The following is a 10,292-nucleotide window of genomic DNA, read 5'->3' as shown; positions in this document are numbered from 1 at the left end:
AAAAATGACATTGGGGAAAAAACTGAACATTCAAATAGATAAATATTTATTTATTTGCTTGCTTGTTTGTATAATTATTTCAGCTTATTTCTGAATTCTGTTCGTTTAAAACGTTGCAGCAGATATCTCATTTAAAATGTATTAACATAACCTTTTTTTTATTATTATTATTTTTTATCATAATAAAACCACATATAGGTTCAAATGTGTTGCATAAATTTGCGTCACCAAATTCATAGTAAAGCAAACTTCACAGCTACCTAAAAAGGTCCTCGAGCGTTGACGTACCACGTGACTTAAACAAACATCACAGTTTCCGGTAATGAATTCAGGAGTATCGTGAGTGTTAAAGGTGATTTCTGTTTCTTATTCACGCGATATTCATTTATGTTGTTTCAGACAGAACTTTAATATTTATTTATGAGCATGTACATGTGTAATCGTGTTCAAAGTATTAGGGTTAAAGTCTTTAAAGGTCATTTATGGGTCACATATTTCATTTTGACAGCCTGCATATGCTTTGTCTTGTTTGGTGATCTGTGGTTATTGTTATGTATGTTTCATTGTGGTGGTGGTGTTGGTAGTGTTATTGTGTCAGTTTTTCCTTAAATCGACGATCAAATAGCCCAAACATTCCGTAGGCCTAACGTTACATAATTTAAATGTTCAAATGTGCCAACTGTCAAACAATTCCAATGTAAACTTAAAAGGCTCTGTCATCTCTGTGTTTCATTTGGCTTCTATCCATCTTTAATCAGCAAAAAAACTCTACTTATCTGTTGGTCTGAGGTTCTTTCTGACCTGCAACTTATAAACTTTACACTATAACCTTTTCAAACCAGGCTCTCGCATCTAGTTGTTGGTAATGGCACGGATTTTTTTTCAGTTTATGTCAGTTAGGCAATTAGTCATTTAGTCATTTTAAGATTAGTTAACTTGCCCAAATTTATAGTCAGCGGAATTATGACAAATCATTGAAATTATATATATATATATATATATATATATATATATATATATATATATATATATATATATATATATATATATATACATACAGGTGCTGGTCATATAATTAGAATATCATCAAAAAGTTGATTTATTTAACTAATTCCATTCAAAAAGTGAAACTTGTATATTATATTCATTCATTACACACAGACTGATATATTTCAAATGTTTATTTCTTTTAATTTTGATGATTATAACTGACAACTAAGAAAATCCCAAATTCAGTATCTCAGAAAATTAGAATATTACTTAAGACCAATACAAAGAAAGGATTTTTAGAAATCTTGGCCAACTGAAAAGTATGAACATGAAAAGTATGAGCATGTACAGCACTCAATACTTAGTTGGAGCTCCTTTTGCCTGAATTACTGCAGCAATGCGGCGTGGCATGGAGTCGATCAGTTTGTGGCACTGCTCAGGTGTTATGAGAGCCCAGGTTGCTCTGATAGTAGCCTTCAGCTCTTCTGCATTGTTGAGTCTGGTGTCTCTCATCTTCCTCTTGACAATACCCCATAGATTCTCTATCGGGTTCAGGTCAGGCGAGTTTGCTGGCCAATTAAGAACAGGGATACCATGGTCCTTAAACCAGATACTGGTTGCTTTGGCAGTGTGTGCAGGTGCCAAGTCCTGCTGGAAAATGAAATCAGCATCTCCATAAAGCTTGTCAGCAGAAGGAAGCATGAAGTGCTCTAAAATTTCCTGGTAGATGGCTGCGTTGACTGTGGACTTCAGAAAACACAGTGGACCAACACCAGCAGATGACATGGCAGCCCAAATCATCACTGACTGTGGAAACTTCACACTGGACTTCAAGCAACATGGATTCTGTGCCTCTCTACTCTTCCTCCAGACTCTGGGATCTTGATTTCCAAATGAAATGCAAAATTTACTTTCATCTGAAACGAGGACTTTGGACCACTGAGCAACAGTCCAGTTCTTTTTCTCCACAGCCCAGGTAAGATGCTTCTGACGTTGTCTCTGGTTCAGAAGTGGCTTGGTAGCCCTTTTCCTGAAGACGTCTGAGCGTGGTGACTCTTGATGCACTGACTCCAGCTTCAGTTCTCTCCTTGTGAAGCTCTCACAAGTGTTTGAATCAGCTTTGCTTGACTGTATTCTCAAGCTTGCAGTCATCCCTGTTGCTTGTGCACCTTTTCCTACCCAAATTCTTCCTTCCAGTCAACTTTGCATTTAATATGCTTTGATACAGCACTCTGTAAACAGCCACACCTTTCAGTAATGACCCTCTGTGATTCACCCTCTTTGTGGAGGGTGTCAATGTTCGTCTTCTGGATCATTCCCAAGTCAGCAGTCTTCTCCATTATTGTGGTTTCAAAGAACAAGAGATACCCGGAATTTGTACTTTAGGGATGTCATTTATTGAAACTCAAATGTAAATATTCTAATATTTTGAGATACTGATTTTTGACTTTCATGAGCTGTAAGCTCTAATCATCAAAATTAAAAGAAATAAACATTTGAAATATATCAGTCTGTGTGTAATGAATGAATATAATATACAAGTTTCACTTTTTGAATGGAATTAGTGAAATCAACTTTTTGATGATATTCTAATTATATGACCAGCACCTGTATATATATATTATTTTTAACTACTTTTCAGGGAACCTAAAAGAAACTAAACTGTTAATGTAATTAAAAGCATCTGCTAAATGAATGACAGTAGAAAAAAATTAATGAAAATCAATGCTGAATCAAATCACCATAGGTCCTCTTGATTCATCTTGGACCTTATACCTGTTCATTATGATTTCATTCTGTGTTCAGTAGTCCAGAGAAGAGGAAGAGGGTGAGGTGGAAGATGGAGGATTTCCCCATCCGGACAATGGAGATGGTGTGTTTGGGTTCAAGTGTGGCTCTCTCTGGTCTGTTTTATTACGTCTACAGGAAGAAACGCAAAACTGTGGACAAACTTAAAGTGAGTAGCATTGCAAAAATGATGATTCAGATAGTAGATATGTGGAATTAGTGCCCGGAATTAGTTCTTTGGATTTAAAGTGCCTGCTACACAAGATTAGGTGGATTTTCTAAACAAAAAAAAGAAACTAATTTGTTTTTGATGTAAGGAAGCTCCAGTTTTGCCACTGGATGAAAGTTAGCAGATCTTTTGAATGCCACACCAGGGAAATGTCTGCAATATGTGGTCATAGAAGGTAACATTCATTTTCCATTATATAATGTCTCAGCTGATCTATAGAATATAACTGGATCTCTCTTTCACTTCCACTGACTTGTTCTCACTTTCTCTCTCTGTAGGTACAGTGCAGCCCATAGGGGAACCATTAAGGAGTCAGTTTCAAGAAGGTACTGTTGGTGTCATCCAGAAACTGGTCCTCCGAGAACACAAACTTGTGTGGAACAATTTAGCACGCACTTGGTAAGTCCTGGTCTCTTGCTCATATAAATATACATAAATTTAATACTTTTGTTCAGCAAGGATGCGTTCAAAAGTGACAATAAAGGTATTATAATCAGTGTTGAGGGTAACGCATTAGAAGTAATGCAAGTTACGTAATCAGATTACTTTTTTATGTAACTAGTAAAGTAACACATTACTTTTTAATTTAGAATTTTTCATTTTTGTTATTGCTGAACAGTGTAAAGCTTTCTTCTCCTGCGTCATATTCTTCATGAAATTTGTTTGAGTTGTGCTCTCTACTGTACAGATATGAATTTACATTTGCTTCAGCCTGAGGCGTATTCATTTCACTTTTGTTGTGAAAGGGCTTTTACATTTGTAAAATAACTTTTTATATTAAAAAGAAACAAGCAACCCCTGCCAAGATTTAAAAAGTAACTCAAAAGTAATGTAACGCATTACTTTCCATAAAAAGTAACTAAGTAACATAATTACTTTTTAAGAAGTAATGCAATATTGTAATGCATTACTTTTAAAAGTAACTTTCCCCAACACTGATTATAATAATACAAAGCATTTCTATTTCAAATAAATGCTGTTCTTTCAAAGTTTCTATTCATCAAAGAATCCTGAAAAGAAAAAAGTACCACGGTTTTTCGAAAACATTAAGCAGCACAACTGTTTTCAACATTGCCAACAATAAGAAATGTTCCTTGAGCAGCAAATCAGCATATTAGAATGATTTCTGAAGGATCATGGGACACTGAAGACTGGAGTAATGATGCTTAAATGTATCTTTCAGGACAGACAGCGAGCGTGTGCTTCACCAGCGTGTGAATGCTGTGCCCTTTAACCTGCTGGGTGTGAACAAGGCATTTGTGCGTGTGCTCTGTCCCCTGGAGGCCACGGGTCCCAATATGGAAATCGTCCATGAGAAGTTCCACCAGGCCAGTTACGGTTTCACGGACCTGATCGGTCAGTACCTGAGTGGAGAGAAGCCCAAAGGTCAACTTGAAACAGAGGAGATGCTGAAAGTGGGCGCGTCTTTGACCGCAGTGGGCGAGCTCATCCTGGACACAGACCGCCTCCCAAAAATCCGCCCACCCACCGACGGCTCAGAGTACTTCCTGAGCACGGATGACTTTGAGACCCTGCAACTGGAGCAGGAAGGGCAAGCGGCGGTGTGGAGGGTGCTGGCGTGTGTTTGCGCGTTGGCAGGTGTGGCTGTTCTGATGTGGGCAGGACGTAGGTACTATCAACAGCTGAAGCTACGGTGGGAGCAGGAGAACATGAGGAGGGAGTTTGAACTGATGGGCGCAGGAGAACGAGTAGAGGAGGAGAACGGCGTGGACATACCGGAGAATGCATGTGTGATATGCCTGAGTAACCCACGAGGCTGCGTGCTGCTGGACTGCGGACACGTGTGCTGCTGTTTCCGCTGCTATCAGGCCTTGCCACAACCCATCTGTCCCATCTGCAGGCAGGACATTAAACGCGTCGTACCTTTGTATCAGGCCTAAGAGACATATGAACAGTTATGCTGGATTTACATGATTAACTTTTCGAAACAGCCTTAAACTTTAAAACAATGTTATACTGTGAACAGGACACCTGCGATAGAAGCAACACACATATTCCTGATACGCACTTTAGTTTTACCATTTTAGTTTTCCATATTCCTATGGAAGCTTATTTCTTCCACAGAATAAAAAATCAATAATATCAATAAAAAATCTATCCATCTATCTATCTATCTATCTATCTATCTACCTAATTATGCTCAGTGGTATATTAATATATGTATAATAGTAAGTTCATATTCTCGAATCTGACTTAACAAGATGCTTTCCAACAGTGCTATTGACATTTCAACAGTACGAGTAAGCTCATTTTACACACTGTTAGTCAGTGCAGTTACATTATTACGCCAGGAGGTGGCGGCAAGGGACTGTCTTTACGAGTGAGTCAGCTAATACATTTAAAAACGCTTCATTCATGAATAAAATTCATTTGAAATTAATTTAACATTGAACGCCACTTGAGAAGGCTCAATCGACGATCAACGCATTACATGGGTAAAGCTGATGTTTCATTTCATAGAGAAGAATGCCATTGATTCAACGCATTGAACAGCGCTGAATCATGGGAAATCCCCTTAAACACTGAAAGGATGCTATGACAAAGATATCGCTTTCATCTTTTGACAACTGATGGCAAACTGATTTTTTCCGCAAAAAATATGACTTGACTTGAAGGACAGACGCAGATAGATGTGCATACTCAAGACGATCTCTCTCTCTCTCTGTTCAGTTCAAATCTACGGAACCTATGTACAAATCACAATGGTACACAGATGTAAAAAAAAGCCAGTTGGTGTAAAAAATATTACTCTCTTCACTCTTGTTATAATTATTAACATATTGAACATTCAATACACATGCATTAAGTGTAAAACAAGATGGGAATAGCCTCATGAAAAAAAAAACGTGAACATCATGGTTGTTGAGGTTGCTTGCCATATTCTGCGGTTGGCTTGTCAGTAGTGTGATATTACAATAATGCAGTTATCACAACAGCTCTTTTATATCTCATAATTGCACATTTAAACCCACAATAAGACTTTTCTTATCTTGCAAGTTATAAAATTGAAATTCTGAGTTTATATCTTGCGATTCTAAGAAGAAAAAAAAAGGGTCTGAACTGTGAGATATAAACTTTGATATAAAACTAAGAAAGAATGTATGAATTGTGAGATTGAGAGAGTCTTATTTTTTATTCACTGGTAGAAATAAGCTTCCAAATATCCCTGCTGGTTAAAATTGAAAGGTCGAGTTCCTCAGAGCTCAAACATGTCACATTACATTAGTTTGGGATGAAATAACATAAAGTCAGCAAATATGCTTTGATATTTTAGTGAATATCCTGATAAACAGATGTCTTTGTGTTTGACTTTGTTGAATTGGTTGAATGGTTGAATTTTTTTTTTCATTATAAATGATGGCTATAGCTATACTGTATTGAATGGCTGGTACAAATAAACCTATAATCTAAAATTAAAATGTAGTTTAATATGGTAAGCTTAGTGCCTTAATTTATGAATGAGTAGAATACTGAATTTATGAATGCTGCACTGGGGAGTTTGTTTGTTTTTGAGTTTTTGATTTCCTTTAAGTCCTAATTTTAAGCTTGTCATGTAAAGTTCTGGACTACTTTGTTTGGTCAATAAACACTGTTGTGTACTCGCTGTTCTTCTGTTCCAGCATTATTTGAAGTTTTCACATACAGATTCTAAATCATAAGAACCTCAGTTGTTGCTACACTCAGTGATATTGCTGATTTATTAGTGCTTGTGACATGGAAAGTTATAATTCTTCTGAGAGAGACGTGTGTGTTTGCCAGGAAGGAATCTTGCAAGTGTTCTTATGCAACAGCTGCTGTGATCCTGTTACAAATAACCTCTGTAAATTACCCACAACAACCTTCTGACTTTTTTTCTTAAATGTAAGCAAATGAGATGCAGAATAAATATTTGAAGAAAAAAGACTTTGCCAAGGTCAAACTGAACTTTTGATGATGCTGCATTTACCAGTAAAGCTTGTTATTTTTACATTAAACCACTAGAAGGCAAAGGAGAGCCAGACTGGTGAAGTGTTGGAAATTTATTTGCATGAATCAATGCATCTCTTGCATTAATGATTTTTTAATTAATTCGCATTAATTTTCATCCTCTGCCCCTGCCTCTTGCCCTTCAACTTGAAAACTTATGTTCAGTTGCTGCCTTAAATTTTTAAGTATTCAAATTGGCTGTAAAAGTCATTTCAATTTAAATTATATTAAACTGATGTTAAAAATCAAGTTAAATCTAATATAAATTTTAAAAAAGTTGAAACTGGTTAAATAAATTGTATGATTTAAAGTAATAGAAAACCTTTTTTTTATATATATATCAATTTCATTAATAAAACATGCAGAGAACTTGCATCAGATAATATTACCATGGCACTTTTACATATTCAATGGTATATTCCAGTGTTTTTATTGTTAACTAAAACTACTAAAAATATTTTTATTTAAAATAAAGCTGAAATCAAATAAAGTTTGATTAAAAACATTTATTTAAAAAAACATGAATGAAAATAAGAAAATGCTTTTGTTGAAATGCAACTAATTGCAATTAGTACTAAAATTACTGTAAAAAAATTATCTAAAGCTAAATAAAAATATAAAAAACTAATGAAAATGCACTAAAAAGCACTAACAAATGTACTAAAACTTAAGCTAAAATGAAAACTGTTAAAAATGCAAAATATGAATAAATATATTATTAACTATATTATAAATGATACTAAAATAACACTAGCCTATGTTCATGCACCAACAATATTCATATACCATGAGATTTACATAAAATCCAATATATTTCAGATAATATCATGGTCATATATTCAAGGAATATCTTAGGTCCAAAAAAAATAGGATAATAGATTTTTAGAAGAGAAGACATAGTGTTCAAAAAACACTGTAATACTGCTTTTTTGTAAGTGAAATCTGTCATGAAGTAGAATCTATATTAAATAAAATAGCTGACAACAAGAACAACAACAGCACAAACAAAAAGACATTTGCTGCGACAGATGTGACAGGAACACAAAAAGTCAGAATTTCACAAGTTAAAAAAAAAATGATTGTGTTGTCCTAGCCATGTAATTCCTTATGCCTCTCAGCGTGCAGCTGTTTGTAACGTGCCCATGGCCTGTGCCTCATCTGCGTACGCTAGCTCTCATCTCTGTCTCATCTCCAGTGATGAGAACACAGACCTGCTTCTGTGCCGCAGGCTTAAACAGGCCGTCTGTATCATGTTTCTGCTTCAGTGTTTTGATTAAAAGCTCCAGAGGAAAGAATGTGTGGGTGTGTGTGAAAATACAGTGAACTGCCAACCAGTGCTCAAAGACACTCATCAGCCGGTGTCAATTACACTGCCTCCCTGATCTTCTGCAGGAGCCAACATCTCACATTTGACCCAGCAGAGCCAAAGCTGCAAAGAAGAAGGTGGTGGTGGTGTTCTCACTTTAACTTTACAGGTGTTTCTTCAACTACTGTTATGTCCAAGGGATTTGAAGCTTTTTTTTTTCTTTCTTTTTTGTTATACCAAAGAGTCACAAGAGTGTCTTCCCCAAAAAATATTTGCTGATTTTAAAACATGCCTTTTATGTTTTACACTAGAAAGCTTATTTTATTTATAAAGATAGTTTTTTTTATGCTCACCAAAAGTACAGTAAAAACACTAATATTGTAAATAAATTATTACAATTTAAAATAACTTTTTCTTCTCATAAACATTTCTTATTCTAAATGCTGAAAACTTGTGCTGCTTAATATTGTTTTGTGAAACTGTGATACATTGTTTTTTCAGTATTCTATGACGAATAGAATGTTTAAAAAGATAACTATTTGAAATAGAAAACTTTAGCAACGTTATAAATTGGTTTACTGTCACTTTCGACCAATTTAATGCATCCTTTAATAGTAACTAATAATAAAAATATTAATTTCATTAAAAAAAAATAAAAAATTCCTAGACCCAGACATTCAAATAAACATAAACAAATGTTTTTTTTTTTTGTTGTTGTTGTTGTTGTTGTTTTATAGACAAATGAAAGAAAATATAACTTGTAATTTCATAAATTTACTGCTAGCATTTTAAGTATGCTAAATACACACAATAATATATGTTAATTTTTAAAAAAACAAAATTTACACTTTAGGCATAAATCGGTAAAATGCAGATTTTCTTTTGTTTTCCTTATACTCATTACTTATCTTATTTTAGGCATATTCTTCACTGAAAATGTTGTTGCTTTTGTAATTAAGTACACTAAGGCGTACACTAAGTTTTGTTAGGGGCAAAATTATTTATTGTGGTGGAAATCACATTTGAAAAATCATATTTTTTCCTAACCAGATGCTTGCTGACCTTTCAACTGAAAAGAAGGTGCATATATCTCACATATACACTGCATCTGCACATTTCATCACCCACCCCTGAAAACTGTGCAGTTTTTGCTCCTTTCTGTTCTCAGTTTTTCATTTGACTCAGGTTTTTGTGATCTGGTGTTTTTTAATGCTGGATAGAGAGCGAGTCAGCAATTACAGCGCATGAGTCAGCAGAGGCCAGTGTGACCGCAAACGCTCTCCCAGAGGACACTTTCACACACAGCCCACTTCTGTGACTGAACAGAGGGAAACAAGGACACTAGACTGTAAAAAGTGATAAGTTGACTTAACTTAATAAAATTGAGGAAACCCGTTGCCTTAAAATTATTAAGTAAATAAGAAGACTGAAAAACACAAAGAAAGGAAGAACTTGGTGGCACCGTAACAGGAAAAATTGGCTAGAACTGTTGCAAACTCAAGTGTCTTATATCGTTGGAATCACTGAAAAGCTTGAGTTCAGCAGCATTGTAAAGTCCAAGTATAAGTATATCAGACATTTGCGCATTTGCGACACCACAGTGAAGCGCTGGAGTTTTCCATAGATCCCAAAAAAAGGTTGATTTCAGAGTCCAGACCGCTATGGTTTTCAAATGACTTGTCAGTATGGATCGGCCTGCTGTCATTCATTCATTTACTTGAGCAGTGGAGAGGCACAGACTATGAAAATCCTTTTGCTCAGGGGGACAGTGAAGATATGAAAATGAGCTTTGAGAACTGCAGTCTTCTGAGGATTGTTGCCATGCCAACAATCTAATGCTTGAGTTGATTCACAGAAAAAAAAAGCCTACATGCTCACAAGTTGTAATGCTGCAGGGGATACAGTAAAATATAGGTTAGAGGTTTATGTTTTGCATTGAATAAAAAATATAAATAAAAAAATTAAAGATCATTTTAGGGCCCCTGTGAGCTC

General features: G+C 35.3%; 1 protein-coding gene across 1 annotated transcript; it reads left to right on the top strand.

The window, feature by feature from the left end:
- Positions 1–253: 253 nt before the first annotated feature.
- mul1a (mitochondrial E3 ubiquitin protein ligase 1a) lies at positions 254–6,636 on the top strand. Its single transcript, XM_058748519.1, is given in 6 exon segments — positions 254–352; positions 2,797–2,947; positions 3,096–3,120; positions 3,123–3,182; positions 3,286–3,406; positions 4,191–6,636. Coding segments are annotated over 5 exon segments (1,041 nt in total). The 5' UTR covers positions 254–352; positions 2,797–2,830; the 3' UTR covers positions 4,909–6,636.
- Positions 6,637–10,292: the final 3,656 nt, after the last annotated feature.

Source organism: Onychostoma macrolepis, chromosome 02 (assembly GCF_012432095.1).
Source record: "Onychostoma macrolepis isolate SWU-2019 chromosome 02, ASM1243209v1, whole genome shotgun sequence".
Classification (NCBI taxonomy): Eukaryota; Metazoa; Chordata; class Actinopteri; order Cypriniformes; family Cyprinidae; genus Onychostoma; species Onychostoma macrolepis.
The sequence above is the reverse complement of the archived record's forward strand: the minus strand, read 5'-3'. Positions and strand labels throughout refer to the sequence as shown.